The 19623-nt window shown below is 44.3% G+C and overlaps 1 protein-coding gene across 32 annotated transcripts in view; it reads left to right on the forward strand.

Moving 5' to 3' along the window:
- Positions 1-19623, forward strand: part of KCNMA1 (potassium channel, calcium activated large conductance subfamily M alpha, member 1) — a 697075-nt gene that overhangs the window by 657545 nt on the left and 19907 nt on the right. For 17 of the 32 annotated variants that reach the window (XM_014538330.1, XM_005864644.2, XM_005864645.2 and 14 more), the window contains 3 exons: positions 1039-1152; positions 5881-6011; positions 18795-18989. In XM_014538330.1, coding sequence (XP_014393816.1) covers positions 1039-1152; positions 5881-6011; positions 18795-18989 — 440 coding nt within the window. Of the gene's footprint in view, positions 1-1038; positions 1153-1889; positions 1971-5880; positions 6012-18794; positions 18990-19623 lie in introns of all 32 variants that reach the window. The other 15 variants (XM_014538327.1, XM_005864642.2, XM_014538334.1 and 12 more) reach the window with 1 other exon arrangement.

The raw sequence follows: 19623 nt of genomic DNA on the forward strand, positions 1-19623 counted from the left end.
ATACATATAATCATATAGATATATAGATATATAGATAAATATAGATATAGATATAGATATAGGTATAGATATAGATATATGAAATCTCCTGTAGGAAGAAATCCTGAGGTCAGTTGGTTTGGGTTACAGGGCTGGTTCATCAGGAACTCAAGGACTGCTCTTCCTGTTGTTTTGTCTTTCATCATCCAGTTCAGCCGATATTATTCAGCTGACTTTGTCCTCAGCTGGTGCCCATCCTAGTTATGAGTTGGCTGCCACAGTTCCAGGCACTGCAGGCACAAAAGCAATATCCAGTGAATTAAAAGAGAATCTCTCTTCCTATGTGGTTCTTTTTAAGAGCAAGGAAACACCCCCTAAAAGCCCCCAAGAAGATTCTCAACCACTTCCCCTTGGCCAGAACTATGTCAAAAACCTAGGTAAGCCTCGCTGGCAAGAGAGTAAGCAATCAGTGGGTTTATGATAACAAGATAGGTTAGGTCATGCTGTGTTGACAACAAACAAATCTCAGTGTCTTAAAGCAACACAGATTGCTTGTTCCCTCACTCAGAATGCTTTGTGGGTCTGGGCTACTGTCCAGGGCTGCTTCCCAGCCGTCTTCTCTACGGTTGCCGTGGTCTGGGAGGACAGGCGGTGGGTTGATGTGTACCAGAAGTGATGATATGCATGGTTCTGTTCACTTTTCGTGGGCCAGAACATCTCCTATGTTGCCTGGTCACATCTAACTTCTAGAAGGCCCTTGGGTATAATTCTCACGTGTGCCTGCGTGGAGAGGGGAATAAAACTCTGAGCAACATCAACAATTCTTGTAGAGACTGGTTTTTAGAGAACTTTCAAAGTGGGCTACAATTATTTCCAATCGTCTCCTACTTTGTTCTTCTAAAAACAATTCATCAGAGTTTACCCTGGCAGTGCTAATTGTTGACCTATAAATAATGCATATGCTACATTTTTTTTATTGTGTATATACCCTGCACTCTCATTATTTTCAAATTTTCCACAAAACTGAATTTTATCCCTTTTCTTTTTACTTCCCACCAGGGTTCACACCTCCAGGAATGGACAGAACCTCGCCAGACAACAGCCCAGTGCACGGGATGTTGCGTCAGCCGTCCATCACAACTGGGGTCAACATCCCCATCATCACTGAACTAGGTAGGGGTGAACAGTAGCCATGGGCAGAATTTTTAGTTCTCTCTTCCAACCATATCGGATAAGAGGAGGTTGGCCTGGTTTTTAGCTCCTTCAGGATAGTAGACTCTAGTGAGGTTTGTTTAGAGGAGATTGAAGAAAGCATGTGTAGAAATATCAGATTAGCAAAAGGGAAAACTGATCTATGTTTCCTCTGAGATGAATAGACAGTTTCCTTCATGCTGGTCACTGTTTTCAAAGGCATATGTGATGATGGATTTTAAATTGGGGCATAAATCAGGGCAGGGAGAAGAAGGAAGGAAGGGCATAGCCCATGGACTCCTGGTAACTCTCATGGGAAGCACCTCTGGACAGCTCGTAGAGTCAGAGCCCTCCACGGAGGCACCAAGCTCCAGCTCTAAGCAAATCCCATTTAGAAAACTGGAGAGAAGTGGCCTAATGTGTCATAACGCTACATTTAATCTGTCCTCACCGGACTTCTCAGACGAAGGCCATTTTCAGTGAAGGCCACTCGGGTCCAAAAGCTATGGGGTTTTGAGGGCCACGCTTGTTGGCCAGTGGAATCCCACTTTTAACCTGACCATGACACTCCTTCTTCCACTATAAATACTACCTACCTATGGTCCAGGTCCCGGGTCCCTTTACTTTAGAATGTTTCCTCTGTTATTCCCTCACTCTTTTCTTTTTCTGTACTTTCCTCCACTCCCTTTCCCCAACCCTTAAACGCTGTATCCAATTAGCTAAACCTGGCAAGTTGCCTTTGGTATCAGTCAATCAGGAAAAAAACAGTGGGACGCACATTCTAATGATAACTGAACTGGGTAAGAAGCACTGTTTTCCTTTACATCAGTATCTCTTTTGTTCTGTTGTTGGTGTTCCCAGCCATCATCAGCTTGTGTTTTATTTCGCCGGCTGTAACAGAAAGGCTACCCCATGGCACTGCTTTGAATGCGTTTTATTTGTGGCTCTGGTTGGAATCGACTGTCTTGTTCTGGCCTTTCTTAATGATTTCCCCACACACGGCACCAGGGAACCTTTGATCACACCCATCTGACCTGGCAGTTGTTTTCAAAGCATCTTTGCTCTAATGCATTTTCTTTGGCCTGGGCCTTGTGTTTTTTTGTGTGTATGTGTTTTTTTTTTTTCCTGTTTTTTTTTTCTTTCTTTTCCACGTGTCTCCCTGCTCTCCCGCCTTCTCCCTTATACTCCTCTTCCAACACACTGTCAGCTTGACTGACATGTCTTCACAGCTCTCGGAGGAAGTCGAAGGAAAAATATAAAAATTTTAAGATAAGAAACCTAAGATGGTGCCTTCCCTCCAGCTGTTTATTTTCCTTTATTCTGACTTTATTTGCCTTTTTTTCATATTAGGCCCTTTCTCAGAAGCTCTGGTTCTGAAGCTATAAAAGCAACCAGCTCCTAGGGGACTGTTCTCTCCAAAGCAGATTTCAGGAAGGGTGCCAAGGATGAGGTTAGCAGCACGGGAGGCGCAGCCCTGACCCCTCCCTGCTGGCCCAGAACCCGCTCTAGGAGATTCAGAGTGGACTCACCGGGAAGACGAAGGGCCGGGTCATGACTGCATTTGTCAAGCCCTTCCACGGGTCCTCACGACTTGGTTAATACCTCTATGAAAGGCACCCATCAGCAGCAGGTCTCAGAGCTGGGGATTGATCTTCTAAATAGAGACAGCGAAAGTGCTGCTTGGCGGAGGGCTGGGCAGAGAGGTGGGGGCACCTGCCTTCAAATGACTCACAAATGAAACTAACATGCCATTTTCATGGCCCCCAAATATATTTCAAAATAAAAGAACAGCTTTTAACACAGTCATCTTGCTTGCAAGGTGTCTAGGAGCTAAGGAATAAATTGTCCACCACTCAGCACCACATTATTGTAGACGTAGCTATTTATCAGGACAAATTCGCTCAGGTCGAGGAGTATCACACTATTTTTTGTTTCCACCAGTGGAAGAGGTGTCTTTTCGTGTTTAGAGAAGTTGGCTGAGAGCCTCGGTTTCGGGAATGCTCTGCCCCAAATCTTAGTGTTGTCAGAGAGCAAGGAGCTCCTGCAGCCCCGACCTTTGGTTGGAAAATCCATGCGAACGCGTCCATCTCAGAAGCCTTCAGAGCATTTCAGAATTCTCACTGCCAGGAATTGCTTTTCCCATTTGGAACTCATGTGCTGCCAGCTAGCTAGGACACCTTGACCTGTGATTAGTAGAAGAGAAAAGAAACAGCTTGGTGCCCCAAATCTGAGGCAACAATTCAGGCCTTCAGTGAGCATCATTGAGTCTCCTGAGCCCTTTGTCCTCACTAGATGTCTACCATTAGCTCAGAGAACTTCCCCTGTTCCCATGATGCCCATCGTCTGTGCCTTCGACCTTAAGCCCGATTCTCCTAGTGGTCAGACCACCTTGGGCAATCATACAATCATTCTCTGACCACCTCACCTCCCCGGTCCCCCCAAATATTTACTATTTGCCTACTACATGTTTTGAGATGTGTTCTGCATACTCCAAGCCAGCAAAATGCATTTTGAGAACCACAGAGGATGCCAAGGTCAAATAAACTTTTAAAATTGTGTAGTGTATTCCAGTCGTCACCCATTTGGAGAGTTCCAATTGATGTTGGTGAGTCGAAGTCCCACAGGAAGGATCATTTTAAAGCTGTTCAACCTGCCTGTTTCCCAGTTGTATTTGACCTTGTACCTATTGGGGTGATTGTTTTAATCACCTCTTAGCACCTGCATAATGATTGTTCTGTAACATAGGATGAGGGTAACACTGGCTGTCCTCCTCCTGAGGCTGGGTAACCCAGAACAGTGCACAGGATTTTCACTGAACCCTGGCTCACACCCTGAAGTCTGTTACCAGTGACTCAAACCCCAGCTCGCTGAAAATTTAGACTCACCTCTCCCTACTTTGGCTACTTCCCCTCTAAGTCTAGTACCAGCCCTTCCTCATCATCATGAAAAGAGGTAACCGATGCTCCTCCTTTTGGGGTGTCCATACACACTCCCTCCTGAGCTATTAAAAATAATTAATACCACGTCCTCTGCATGTTGTCCCGGGTCACATTGTCTGATTCACAAAGTAGGAAGACTCAACCGTGGCCAACCCATACTTGCTTGCGGGTACATAGAGGGGCGGCGGGGGGGGCAGCTACAAGTTGACCCTGGTAGGATCCCTGAGTAGGCCTTATGGGCTTCTGAAAGCTGGGGATTTCCATACGTAAGGGGTAGACTGAAGGTTTAGTGTCACAAAGGCGATTCTGAGAGCAGCTAACAGCCATCAAGATGCTGGGCCAAGCATAGTGGTGCCCTGGCAACCTCACAAGAGGGGCTGTCATGCCCCATCTACGGAGGGAGAAACTGAGGTGTGCAGTGATCATCTACAGAGGGAGTGAGTGCAGAGCCTGAACCCAAAGCCTGCTTGGCAGACCCTGCATCTTGCACTTTCACCCACGAGCCTGTGACCCAGTGCTGCTGCGACCATGGGACCCGGATGTGATAAACTGAGGAAGACCAGAGCCAAGATTTCTCCCCATTAGAATCTTTCTCTAGGGAAAGTGTCACTTAAACATAATTCTGTGCCTAGCTTTCCATCCTATTACCATTTATTCTGATTCATACAATAAATAAACAAACGTTAGAAAAGAATTGTTACCCAAAAAGTTACTTTTGGGAGAAAACTACTCTAGGAAAGAGAATTAGCTGCTGATACTTTAGGAAGGAATCAGAAAGAGGAAATCGAATCGATTCTTTTCCTAAAAGCATAATAATTATTCTAGAAATCACCAGTGCTCTCTTCCCCCACCACAGACTTTCCCCCACTGTTACTTGCTCTGCAAAACTAATCACTGAAGTCAAGATGGGAATGGAAATTAATTTGTCATTTAATTTTTAATAAGTTAAAGGCATCTCAGTGACACAGCCAATCAGTCTGCAGGCGCGCGTGCCGGAGGAGTCCTTGAGGAATCCTCAGACGGAATGAAACACAGCACCCGGGGCTGCATCTGCAGAAGCTGACGTGCGGGAAAGACAGCTGTTTAGGAGGGGAAAGGGAGAACGTGGGCATCCCAGCGCCTCGGATGCAGAGCAAGTCTTTGTCAGCTGCTTGCTGGAGGCAGCCGGCTAACACCCCACGTGGGGTCGCCTTTGTATTAGCATGGCTTGTGGGGTGTCCCCCAGATTCAGGGCTGGGGACACCAGCCACTCCCCAGGCAGATCTCGGGGCAGGGTGTGGGCTGTGCCTGCCTGCGGGTGAATTCTTTGCTCTTTGCCTCTGCTGTGCTCCCAGTCAATTGCTCTTCACTCTTAATAGGTTGCTTTCTTTTCCTTGTGGCTAAACTTACCATCCAGCATGGCTAATCCTGGCGACTCATCCTTGAACTACGCCCGTCTCTCAAAGGGCTTGGCTACCAAAAAACACTGCAGGGTGTTTTTCGGTCATGATTCTAAAACTATACCAAAGGACTGACCAGCACTGTCCGCTCGTCCTCCCGCAGCCTGCCATGGGGCAAGCCTGCCTGAATGCATTGCCCTCCGGGCCTCGAAAACTCGGTCAGGAGGAGCCGTCCCTTGAGTTCCACGGCCCCACCCCCAGACCCATCCACAGCTATTCCATGCTTTCCTTCCCAGTGACCTCACTGTTCCCAAACCACTAGCCTGCTCTTCCTCTGGTTTCGCTGACTGTGTGGAGTTTTTTGAGCTAATTCTTATTTATGCTTTTTCTAGTGAACGATACTAATGTTCAATTTCTGGACCAAGACGATGACGATGACCCCGACACAGAACTGTACCTCACGCAGCCATTTGCCTGTGGGACAGCGTTTGCCGTCAGCGTCCTGGACTCTCTCATGAGTGCGGTGAGTGGGTGCGGGATCCGGGAATGGAGACCTCCCGAATGAGGGGCGCGGGGCTGGAGCGTGAGCGGCCGTGGAGCCTGGAAGGGGATCCCGACGTTCATCAAATTATCAAGCACATAAATGTTGATTAAAATTCCTGAAGGTTCAAGGAAGGCTATGAATAAATATAGGTGAACACTTGACCTGGTCTCAGGTTCCGAGAGAGATTCCATAAAGAAATAATACACATTTTATATCAAAATCTGAGCAATAAAGAGGGGAGATTTTGTGGGGAACAGTGTCCCCTAAAGAGGAAAGCAAGTGCAAAGGCCTTGGGGTGCTTGAACCTGACAATCTCAAGGAAGCCAGAGAAAGCCTGTGTGGGTGAACCACAGTGAGAGGGACGGGGAGTGGGGGGAGAGGGAGGGAAGGTTGTTTTGTGTTTTTTTATCCTCATCCTAGGACATGCGTAGAGACGGAGAAGGAGAGGGAGAGGGAGAGGGAGAGGGAGAGAGAGAGAGAGAGAGAGAGAGAGAGAGAGAGAGAGAGAGAAATAACAATGTGAGAGAGAAACATCCATTGCCTGCCTTCCATATGTGCCCCAACTGGGGATCAAACCTGCAACCCATGTATGTGCCCCAAACAGGAATTGAAGCAGCAACCTTTGGGTGTAGGGGATGATGCTCAACCAACTGAGCCACCAAGCCCAATGGTCTTTTTATTTAAAGAGCGATGAGGAGGCATCGAAGGGTTTGGAGCTGGAAAGTGCTGTGATCAGGTTTACATTCTAAGCAGTGGTCGGCAAACTGCGGCTCGGCAAACCGCGGCTCGCGAGCCACATGCGGCTCTTTGGCCCCTAGAGTGTGGCTCTTCCACAAAATACCAGCTCTTCCACAAAATACTGACTTCTGCGCATTGACCACGAAGTTTCAATCGCACTGTTCGTGTGCGCCCGCACGTGGTATTTTGTGAAAGAGCCACACTCAAGGGGCCAAAGAGCCGCATGTGGCTCACGAACCGCGGTTTGCCGACCACGGTTCTAAGGGGACTGCCTGGGCTGGGGTGTGGAGGATGGTTCAGGAGGCAGAATGGCAGCAGGAAGTCTGCGTAGGAGGCTCTCAGCTCAGACTAGGATAGGGCTGCAGAGAGGAGAGAGTTGTGTAGATTTCAGTGGTGTTTGTTGGTAAAATTGAAAGGACTTGGGAATAGATTGAATATGAAGAGAACAAAGTGTCAAGGGTGACTCCTAGGTCAGTGCCAGTCACTGAGACGTAAATTGTGCGTGAGGCCCAGACGTGAGGACTTGGCCCCGACTGTTCTTTGAGGCAGGAAAGGACTGGAGTGGTGGCAGAGAGCAGAGGGTGGGCTGGCCAAGGGACCAAAAGCATCTTTAGTTTCTCTATAACAATGTGCATTGTTTTATTCACTTTTGAGACTAAAAGCAAAGAACAAGTAAAAAATAGGTCCCAGCTAATGGAGCCATCCTGAACTATAAAAGCAGACATTTGAATGGATCCTAACCTGCGGACTGTGACATGTTCCCACTGAGTGTCTTTATTTATTATATAGAAAAGGTTCTCTATTTTGGAATTCTCAAGTTCGCCATTTTTGAAAATGCAGCCATAGGCTGGATAAACACTGACCTTTGGAGAATCCATGAAGAAGAGTTTTATTGAACACATTAAGACCATAAACATAGCTCAGAGAGGTTTTATACACATACATTTCTTAAAGAGCTTAAGAAGGCTATTCCCCTGAACACGTTATACAACTGATATGCTAATTATGCGTTATTCTCATCTATTCATCAAAGACTATCCCAGGACCTCTATTTGAAGAAAAAAAAGCATAAAGCTTTTTTAGACTTATTTAGGTTATTGTCTATTCCTGAATGTGGTCCAACTGCAAGTATATCTGAGTTAAAAAATCAGAATTATGGATTTTAAAATAATTATGAAACAGCATTCATCTGCATTAAGGCTGACTGGGCTCCATGCCACACAACCGCTTTCCAAGCCAAGAAGGAAAGGAAGTGGTCCCCAGGGAAGGGCTCTCTTGGTCTCCCAGGCTGTGACTTCCTGAGGCCTGAGGATCCTGAGCCCGGCCTTCCTTCCTGCTGGTGATGGGGGCTCAGTTTGGGCAGCCTCCTTCAGCAGGCTGGAACGGATGATAGAAGCTGGAGGGCGTGCTTGTTACACTACTGTATTCTCTGCAATGGTTCTTCTAGTCTCCAGATTCAGTTTCCAGCAGATTTCTGTAATTTGTCTCTTTGAAAATGTCATTTTACTTCTGATCCCAATTAGAGAGATTATAGAAGGCTCTTCTCACTAAGAGATGATTAAACTGTTTACTTTTTTCAGAATTGCAAATGCATTATTAAATATTTTAAAATTCAAATTTATAAAGTTATTTATGTTTTGACACACCAGGCATTCAGTATATGCCAGGCAGGACCAGCTAACATCATTTTCAAGGCCACTTTTTCATAAATTATTAAGAATTTTAAAATGGTGGCAGCAGGGTATTAAACCAAGTGAGGGGCCCTTCTGAGCATGGACCTTGGGCAACGACACAGGCCACACACCCATGAAACCAGCCCTGGGTCCAAGGAATAAAAGTGGTTTTGAGCCTCAGAGAACTTCAGTTCTATACCGCCAAAGGGACACATGTTGGCCATGGGGTGGGGGCACATCTGGATTGAGCTGCACAGCTGTCTGTCTACTTTATCACTGGGGAGTCAGTTCTTGGAAACTCAGATGAGAAATCACAGTGAATTGGTTTGAATTTTTTTTTTAAAAAAAGCCATCACTAACCTTTGAAAAGTGAACTAAAGTGTTTGGGAGAGGATGGCTAAGGCATGTGTGCCTACAGGTCTGTGGGCAGCTTTTCCTCTGAATTCCAGCCTTGGAAACAAGGGATCGGGAATCTACTCCTGCCATGGTAATTCCCAGCAGCAGCAGCCTTTATGGAGGCCTGGAACTGTTCAGGCATGTCAGCTGTAGTATCTGATCTGTTGGGCAAAACATGAATAAACTTAGTCTAAGTGTTGAAGCAAGACATTCTTAACTGATCCACTGATAGTAACTTTTCAAATAATTAACCCAAATGCCAATGATTCCAGGCCTTGCTGGCATTGCCGAGTGTGAACGAGTTTCACAGTGAGGTCTTGAATTGGGTCCTAGTTCAACAGATCCAACTGGATCTACACCTTCTGATAAAATCTTACCTGTGATTTCTTTTCATTCCACCCCAACCCTAATTAAAGAGAGAGAGAGAGAGAGAGAGAGAGAGAGTCAGTCAAGGACTAAGACAGGGTGGACAGAAATATAAATTGAGAAAGTGAGACTCCTCCAAGAAGCAGGAGCCAGAGGTAAGCTTCTATCACGGGCATTCGCTTACAGGCAGCGTCATGACATCCACACACACATCTCTTTAGATGATGATCTCCCTTTCCTAGCACACCTCCCAGAATTGCCATTTACTCACACATCTAAACATCCCCTGAATATTGTCCTTTATAACTCCACTCCTGCTGCTTACTGCTTCATTTGTTAAAAGAATAATGTTTTGATTCATCACAGGCAATCCTGGAACAGATAGGGATGTTGCAGACATGGCCTTCATGGTGTTTACTACAAATCAACAGCAGAAACGTGTGGCAAGAGGGAATGATTATGCTGATGGGTTCATGCCTCTAAGAAGATCACAACTAAAAATTGTATTTTTCAGAACACCAGCTTGCTGCTCACACACACACACACACACACACGTGAAAGGAACCCTCTCTGTAGTTACAGCTGAAATGGGCACACTTAGGTTTCTTTTTCACACCACTACCACTTCCCCCTAGCCTCATCCTGGATTTGAATTCCACCAGGACTCTCCCTAGAAAAAAAAAGTCATGAGCTCAAGAGCCAAACTTCTTGATTGCTGTTCCCAGCACCCCAATTTATCATCTCTGTTCCCTTAATCTCTCTGTGCCTCAGTTTTCTTATCTTTAAAATGGGGTGATAATAGTACCTAGGTCATGGGACTATTGAGGTGATTAAATGAGATAAGGTTGTAAAGTGATTAGTGCAGAACTTAGCACATGACAAGCTCTACATGTACTTGTTGTTATTAAGCAGTACGTTTGGGCTTACTAAATGCCAGGCTGTGAAGAAGAAAGATGAAGACCCAGCCCTCACATTCTCCCAACCTTCATTCTAGTGCAAGCAGCAGTAACCAAGTCAGTACATGAGTACCATCAGGGAGGGGTGGCTGATTTAAAGCACATGAAATAGTTTCAGTGGATATGGAGACCTGTTTTAGCCAAAGTGGTCAGAATCATGCTGTCTCAGGCAGTAATTTTGACACTGACACTGAAAAATCAGAAGAGATGGGGGAGCTTTGTTTTCCCAGGCAAAAGAAAGGCAAGGGTTGAAGAGCAGTGATGAGCTGGGCTTTGTTTGTCTGAGGGGGTGAGTGAAGAGCTCAGTGGTTGGAATGTGGTAGACCTGGGAGAGGGATACGAGGACGCAGTCAGACAGGCCAGGCCATCGGCCACACCACGCAGGCTGAATACAAAAGGCCCCGTCCGGTCAAGTGCTAAGTCTGGGCTTAGACACTTCAGTCTTGGTTAGAGGCTGCTCCTTTTGGATACTCCCACAGCCTTAGAATGTGACCTTGGGAAGCTGGACGCACATGATTGACTCTCTTAATTGTACTTGCATTAAGGGCCGAACCCCTGAACTGTGTCATGGAGAAGACCAAGTTCTCGGTGAGCCCAAGCTGACCCGGTGCCGTGTGAAGTGAGGCCCATTAACAAATGACTCCTCCGTCCTGGGCAGCAAAGCTGGGGCGGTGTCAGCGTGGCAAACAGTAGTACGTTCTGTTGTCCTCAGAACATGCCACTCTGTCACATTGGACCAGGCAGGCCCAGGGTTGGAAAAAAAAACACCAAATAGTTCTCATCCCTCATGAAAGAAAAATACTAAAAATAAAATCCACACCATGAAAACTAGGAAATATAAAAAATGGCAGCTATGACATGGAAAATGACAATTTTAGAGCAATTATAAACGAAAGGCAAAGTGCCATTAAAGTTAAGGCAATGTTATTAAAAGATGTGTTAATTTTCAGTTAAATTTTCTATAAAAGACCAATTAGTTTAAAAGCCTTGACAGCATTAACTGTGAAACATAAGCTCTGGTAATTATACTGTGAAAAAATAAAAAGAGGAAGATGCTCCGGCGCGTTGCAGACACACGGGCAGACGGGCGTCCACAGAGAGGCTAGATGGCGCTGCGGGCTCAGAATTCCAGGTTGCAATCAATGGTCCTTCCCCAGCATTTGTTGGTTTCCTCAATGCCCACTTCTTGGTCTACTTACAAGACCTGAGAATCATCAACATTTAGAGGCCAAGGGGCCACACACATGACGTGGCCCAGCTCTCTGGTATCAGAGAGGAGAACACAGAGGCACAGAGAAGGGGATTTTCTACATTTGGTCGCATTGCTTGTTGGTTGTTCTTTTTATGAACTACCTTTTATTGAGTTTTCATTGTGCATTAGAAGTTACACAAATTATCTCATTTAACATTATCCTATAAGCTGGGTTTGTTTTCTTTCATTTGTGTGTGTGTGTGGTTTTGGTCCTTTTTTAAAAAAAAAAATTCTTGCCCTAACTGGTTTGGCCCAGTGGATAGAGCATCGGCCTGCATACTGAAAGGTCCCAGGTTCAATTCTAGCCAAGGGCATGTACCTTGGTTGCAGGCACATCCCCAGTAGGAGGTGTGCAAGAGGCAGCTGATGGATGTTTCTAACTCTCTATATCTCTCTGTAAAAAAATCAATAGAATATATTTTAAAATAATCTTTTTATATGGATTAGAAATACAAGGCACAAGAAAAAGAACAAAAAGTTAACTTTTTATATGGATGAGAAATACAAGGCACAAGAAAAAGAACAAAAAGTTAAGAAAAATTTCTATTGTTATAGTTATTGAATGGCAAAGCAGGGAATTAAAACCGTATTAGATGAGTTCCGCAGTCTGTACATCAGGGGTGCCACGTTGCCTGGCCATGGTAGTGGGAAGAAGGACTCCCATGTTCCTTAGACTCCATAGGTCTCCTGATTCCAGGCACTGAGCAGGACCCCAGTTCCTCAGTTTTCATAAGCTCCTGATGTCCATGTGACACAGGATATGCCATAGCAGAGGCCCTGCCCAAAGCATCCCTGGAGACTAGTCTGACTGGGCTGGAGGTTCTGGGTAAGATCCCTCCTAAGGCTCCTAGGACAGGTGTCGTGGACATGGCCATGGTAAGGCCCAGAGAGGACCACCAGTACCAAAGCCTGGGTGGCAAAGCATCGCACACACACACACACACACACACACACACACACACACACACACGTTACAGTCCTCCCTTTAGAATTGTTTTGTCAATTCTAGCATTTCTGTTAACCCAGAAGAGAATTGTGCCTTCTGGGTCAGACGACCATAGAGAGGTTGTTTCAGCTCTCACATCCTCCACATGAATAAAGTCTTAGACAATTGGCATTTGAGGTCCTAGCACCAGGTTCACTGCATGATGCTGAAATAGCCACTTCCTGTGCAGAAAGACCACTGTATTCCCTGTGAGTGATCACATAAAGTTTTTGTGACTCCCAAGGGGACCAACTGGACATCCTTTTGCAGGGAAAGCACTGTCTTTCCACCAAGTTGCTCACATCACAGAGAGCTTGACACATGCTCAGAGCACATCCATATGTGATGCTCAGATGAATGCAGAGGCATCGCAACAGGAGCCAGAGTGCTCTGCTGCGGAAAGGCATCATTATTCTCTGCCATAGCGCTCTGTGAGTGATCACATAAAGTTTTTGTGACTCCCAATGGGACCAACTGGACATCCTTTTCCAGGGAAAGCACTATCTTTCCACCAAGTTGCTCACATCAGAAACCTTGACACATGCTCAGAGCACACCCATATGCGATGCTCAAGGTACTTCTCTGCAGATAAGTGCAGAGGCATCGCAACAGGAGCCAGAGTTCTCTGCTGCGGAAAGGCATCATTATTCTCTGCCATAGCAGGTGGTGCTGCCCGCAGCGCTGCTCCTTGATGCTGCATAGAGAAGTCAAGGACAGAGATCTGGAACAGACACAGTGCTAGCTCAGAGGGCAGAGAACTGTGTCCAGAGTTGTCTTACATAGTTGATCAGACACCTGTGAAACCCTGCAATCCACCCTGAAATTATACTTAGTGATAATTTTGAAAGTGACACACTTAGAATAGCACACAATTACAGGCCAAACCAAGACCCAGGCAGCTCAGACGGCAGAGAATTGTGTCCAGAGTTGTCTTACAGAGTTGATCAGACACCTATGAAACCCTGCAACCCACCCTGAAATTATACTCAGTGATAATTTTGAAAGTGACACACTCTTAGAATAGCACACAATTACAGGCCAAACCAAGACCCAGGGATTAGTAGATGCTCAATAAATGTCAGCGACTGATTGATAAAAAAGATTACCTGGTTTCAGTGTAACTGATTTCAGCACAGAAGGGGAAACAAGTCCTAAACATCAGACAACACAATCACCTTTCATGTTGACCTTCTAGACTTATCATTGCAAAGCAGAACTTACAGTGCTATTTGTTTAAACATCATTGACTGTATTTTTATTAGGAAAGTTATTCATACTCAGTGTGGAAAATTTGGAAAGCAGAGAAACATATAAAGAAGAAAATTTAAATGAACCAAATTCCCCAAACCTCAACGATAAGCATGGTTAATATTTTGGTATATCTCCTTCCAGATGAGTAGGTAAATCCAGTTTTATATCCAATTTTCATTTGTTTGTTGACTATTTGAATTTCTCTTGGGGAGAGAGAGAAATGCTTATTTAAGTTTTTTGTCCATTAAGAAAAGGATGATTTGTCTTTATGTTGATGAATTATAAGTTTTTAAAATATATTCCAGATACTGGACCCTTATCAGATATATGATTTACAAATATTTTCTCGTATTCTATAGGTTTTCTTTGAACTTTCTGGATAGTGTCCTTTGATACACAAAATACCTTTAATTTTTATGAACTTCAGTTTATCTTTTTTTCTTCTCTTTTTTTTTATTATGTTTCAGGTATAATATCAAAGAATCCATTTTCATTTATCAGATATATAATTTGCAAATACTTTCTCTTATTCTATAGGTTTTCTTTGACCTTTCTGGATAGTGTCCTTTGATACACAAAATACTTTTAATTTTTATGAACTTTAGTTTATCTTTTTTTCTTCTCTTTTTTTGATTATGTTTCAGGTATAATATCAAAGAATCCATTTTCAAATCAAAGGTGATAAATATATACTCCTGTGTTTTCTTCTAAGTGTTTTATAGTTTTAGCACTTACATTTAGGTCTTGGATCCACTTTGGGTTAATTTTTGCTTATGATGTGAGGTAAAGGTCCAACTTTATTCTTCTTCCCCAGTTGTTGTAGCACCATTTGTTTAAGAGGCTATATTCTTTCTCCAGAATGGTCTCGACACCCTTGTTAAAAATCAATTGACCATACCTGTACAAGTTTATTTCTGGGCTCAATTCTACTCCAGTGATCTATATGCCTATCTTTATGCCAATACCACACTGTCTTGATCAAGTAACTTTGTAGTGTATTTTAAAATTAGGAAGTGTGAGGCCTCCAACTTTTTTTTTCATGATTGTCTTGGCTTTGTGGCTGTTGATTATTTCATATGAATTTTACAATCAGCTTATCCATTTCTGTAAAAATGGTATTTCAGATTTTTATAGAGATTACATAGAATATGTAGCTTGTTTTGTGGAGTATTGCCATCTTAACTATATTAAATCTTCCAATTCATGAGCATGGGATATCTTTCCATTTATTTAGATCTTCTTTAATTTCTTTCAGCAATATTTTATAGTTTCTGAGTACCAGTCTTGTACCTCCTTGGTTAATACTTATTACTGTCATATTATTTGTAATGCTTGTCTAAGTAGGACTGTTTTTAAATATATGTATATTTTTATTGATTTTAGAGGGATAGGAAGGGAGGGGGAGAGAGAGAAACTGATGTGAGAGGAAAACATCCATGGCTGCCTCCTGTACACCCCCTGCTGGGAATCAAGACTGGAACGTGGGCATATGCCCTGACCAGGAATGGAACCAGCGACCTTCTGGTGCATGGGGTGATACTCAACAGACTGAGCCACACTGACCAGGGTGCATGCCTGGGTTGCAGGCTTGATCCCAAGATCTTACATAAAATATTGATTAGCTTATGTGAAGTAAACTTTCTGATAATCTCAACTTTGATTTGTTAGTATTAGATACTCTATATTTTTTTAAAAAAAAATATTATGATTCCAAAACAATTTTTTTCCTTTTCTTCTTCCAATATTGACTCGTTTAACCAGTCCAAAGAATGCTTTTCCTTTACATCTGAAATACTGTGGTTCCCTTTTAAAAATTCTTACATTGGCTCTTTTCCCCCCTCTCTACATCTGAGCCAGGAGACATCTCTTTTTCAGTATACAAGATCATGGTGTGCTGTTGTCCACCATGTGTGCTGTTACATTCCCCCATTGGCCTTGCTCTGGAAGGGTGATTACAATGCAAAGGCTCTTGCTAAAGTTCTGTGTCCAGCACTCACCCATGTAATGCCGCAGGTCCCAGGAGGGGTCTCCTGCTTCTAATGCGAGGCTATCTGGCAGTGGGGATGAGTATGTGCCTTGGAAAACTTTGGAAATGTTTGTACATGTGCCCTGAGCCACATGGTGGCCTGTCTGCCATTGCTGCAGCCATGTCTTAGGATGCAGTCCCCCCCGCCCACACACACACACTGACCCTTACTTTGCCACTCCGGGGTCTAAATGGGGTCTAAATTGGGTTTTAAGAATAGAGTCAGGCTAAGAAGTGCAGATTCAAGGATGAAATGAATGGCCTTGCTTCCCCTCCCCACCCCCGCAAAAAAAAAAAGTAAAAGACTTTTAAAAAGGGAATGAGCTGACTGTTCTTGTCATCATAAAGGCCCGAGTCTCTGATATCAGGCCAAAGTATTTATCAGAGCTTCCTGTACACACTTGTCCACTAGTAAGTGCCTCACATGTTTTGGTTATACAGTCCTTACAACCACTCGATTATTACATTTTACAGATCATGAAATGAGGCACAAAAGTGATAAGTAACTTTTTCAGGTCACCCAGTTACTGAGTGGTGAGGTCAGCATTGAATCCACAGCCTGACTCTCCTCCTTTAACCACTTTATGTTATCTGTCTATCCATCCACCTACCCATCTGTTCATCCATCCACCCATCCATCCATCCATCCATCCATCCATCCATCCATCCATCCATCCATCCATCCATCCATCCATCCATCCATCCATCCATCCATCCATCCATCCATCCATCCATCCATCCATCCATCCATCCATCCATCCATCCATCCATCCATCCATCCATCCATCCATCCATCCATCCATCCATCCATCCATCCATCCATCCATCCATCCATCCATCCATCCATCCATCCATTCATCCATCTGTCTATCAATCCATATACTTACCAATCTATCCAGACAGATAACAGATATAGACATGTACCATTATGTACACACACACACACACACACACACACACACACACACACACATACCCCAGCATCATTTCCTCCTTTACTCATCCTTGTTTTGCCTCTGCCCTGCATGGCTGAGCTCTGGTAGAGGATACATTCTCCTCGGGGTCTGACTGGTTCTGAATAACACTCCTAGTTTCCTTTGATCTTGGAATTTTGTATCACGTGGGTATTTTTGTGAATATTTCAATGAGGAAAATGAACTCAGCCCCACTAGCTCTCATCTGAACTCAGAAGCCCTCATAGAATTATTTGCATGTACACTTGGTCTTACGACTGTGCTTATTTTACTTATGGGAAAAGCCCAGAATGACTAGGCAACTTCCCTTAGACGTAGACCTAGCGATGGCCCAGCAGGGTGAGAGCCTGTCCTTACCTGGTTTGTTCCCTACTACGTGTAGCCTGGTAAGCTGTTTAATGCAGCTGTCTTTCCTAACCTGCTCCCAAAGGTCCATCCGTACATCCTCAAAAGCCCCCGCAATATTTGGTTGGATGTTATTTAGCCTGTTTGTTTTCTTCTTACAGGGGACGATAGAGTGCAGACCCTTAACTGAGGTTTTATTTCTAAGTCTATCAAACCATATACTTACCAATCTATCCAGACAGTAACAGATATAGACATGTACCATTATGTACACACACACACACACACACACACACACACACACACACACCAGCATCATTTCCTCCTTTACTCGTCCTTCTTCTGCCTCTACCCTGCACAGCTGAGCTCTGGTAGAGGATACATTCTCCTCAGGGTCTGACTGGTTCTGAATAACACTCCTAGTTTCCTTTTATCTTGGAATTTTGTATCACGTGGGTAATTTTGTGAATATTTCAATGAGGAAAATGAACTCAGCCCCACTAGCTCTCATCTGAACTCAGAAGCCCTCATAGAATTATTTGCATGTACACTTGGTCTTATGACTGTGATTATTTTACTGATGGGAAAAGCCCAGATTGACTAGGCAACTTCCCCTAGATGTAGACCGACCTAGCGATGACCCAGCAGGGTGAGAGCCTGTCCTTACCTGGTTTGTTCCCCTCTATGTGTAGCCTGGTAAACTGTTTAATGCAGCTGTCTTTCCTAACCTGCTCCCGAAGGTCCGTACATCCTCAAAAGCCACCGGCAATATTTGGTTGGTTGTTATTTAGCCTGTTTGTTTTCTTCTTACAGGGGAGGATAGAGTGCAGACCCTTAACTGAGGTTTTATTTCTAATTAGGCTGGGTGACAATTGTCTTCTTTTGAGCTTTTATTTGATATCCTTCTAATTTTTTTTTAAAAAAACCATTATTTTACTCTTGACAGACCTGTTATGTGTCAGATGTGAGACAAATGTACACGTAGAGGAAGCTTCTCTAATCAGCTGTATTTGCCTCAGACTCCTGAGGTTATGTAAAAACCAAAAGTGCACACACCAAGACACGCACCTCACCATACACTTCTCTAGCATGTTTAATTGATTTCTGGGTTAGACTGTATCAAAGCATGTGATTTGTTGAGCATGTGGCCTTAATGATGCCCTTGGTATCTCCTTCCAACACAGAAATTGTTTTGTGTGAGGTTTTTTTGTTTGTTTGTTTGGTATTTTTTAGAGAAAGATAGAAACATTGAATGCTGTGCCATTGTTCCGCCCATTCATGCATTCATTGGTTGCTTCTTGTGTGTGCCCTGACTGGTGATTGATCCCCTAACATTGGCATATTGGGACAATGATGCTCTAACCAACTGAGCTACCCATCATGGAAGTTTTGCCATTGTTGGGGGAGGCAGCTTCTAGGCACATGGGCAACAGGGCCTCAGGGGCAGCCCTGCTTGGGTTAGCAACCTGGGCCAGGTGCATTTTGTTACACAGGTAAGCAGTATGTACAGCCCTGGCAACACCAATGATGGGAAACACCAATCATTTCGACTTTAGCCCTTTAATAAAAATCCTCTGAATTGGTTTTTAAGTCAGGCTCTCTTGGCAGAACCAAGTAGGAGAGAAAATAATGGAATAATTGGAGGCTGCTGTCTTTTCACTTCCCACATAAAATTATTTGACGAGACAGGCCAGAACTTTAAACAGAAATGCCAAGAAAAGTTGTAATTTGGATGCCAGTTGTCATGGCTTTGGGGTGTGTGCTTAAAGGACTTCCCCCGCCTCTCTCTGTCTCTTGCAGACATACTTCAATGACAATATCCTTACCCTGATCCGGACCCTGGTGACAGGAGGAGCCACGCCGGAGCTTGAGGCTCTGATTGCGGAGGAGAATGCGCTTCGAGGGGGCTACAGCACCCCCCAGACGCTGGCCAACAGGGACCGCTGCCGCGTGGCCCAGCTAGCGCTGCTGGACGGGCCCTTTGCGGACTTGGGGGTGAGTGCACCGTTCAGAGGTCACCTCAGCCTGTTGTCTGCTAGTAGCTTGGTCTGAATGAACTGGGTGCCGGACAGTGGCAAGCTGAGCATCTGTTTTTTTCTACCTTCTACAGCAGTGGTTCTCAACCTTCCTAATGCCGCGACCCTTTAATACAGTTCCTCATGTTGTGGTGATCCCCAACCATAAAATTATTTTCATTGCTACTTCATAACTGTAATTTTGCTACTGTTATGAATCGTAATGTAAATATCTGATATGCAGGATGTATTTTCATTGTTACAAATTGAACATAATGAAAGCATAGTGATGAATCACAAAAACAATATGTAATTATATATGTGTTTTCCGATGGTCTTAGGCGACCCCTGTGAAAGGGTCGTTCGACCCCTAAAGGGGTCGCGACCCACAGGTTGAGAACCGCTGTTCTACAGTAAATAGGAAGTAATGTTTACAGTTTACTGTATATCAGGCCCTGTGCTTTACATGTAATCATTCGTTTTGACTCTCATGGCAGCCCTTAGATGTAGGTTCTATTATCAGACACTCTAAGGAAACTGAGGCTCAGAGAGACAGAAGACTGGCCCCATCAGGAATTTGCATCAGGAACCCTGGCTTCAGAGCCTGTGGCTTA

Source organism: Myotis brandtii, unplaced genomic scaffold (assembly GCF_000412655.1).
Source record: "Myotis brandtii unplaced genomic scaffold, ASM41265v1 scaffold190, whole genome shotgun sequence".
Taxonomy (NCBI): domain Eukaryota; kingdom Metazoa; phylum Chordata; class Mammalia; order Chiroptera; family Vespertilionidae; genus Myotis; species Myotis brandtii.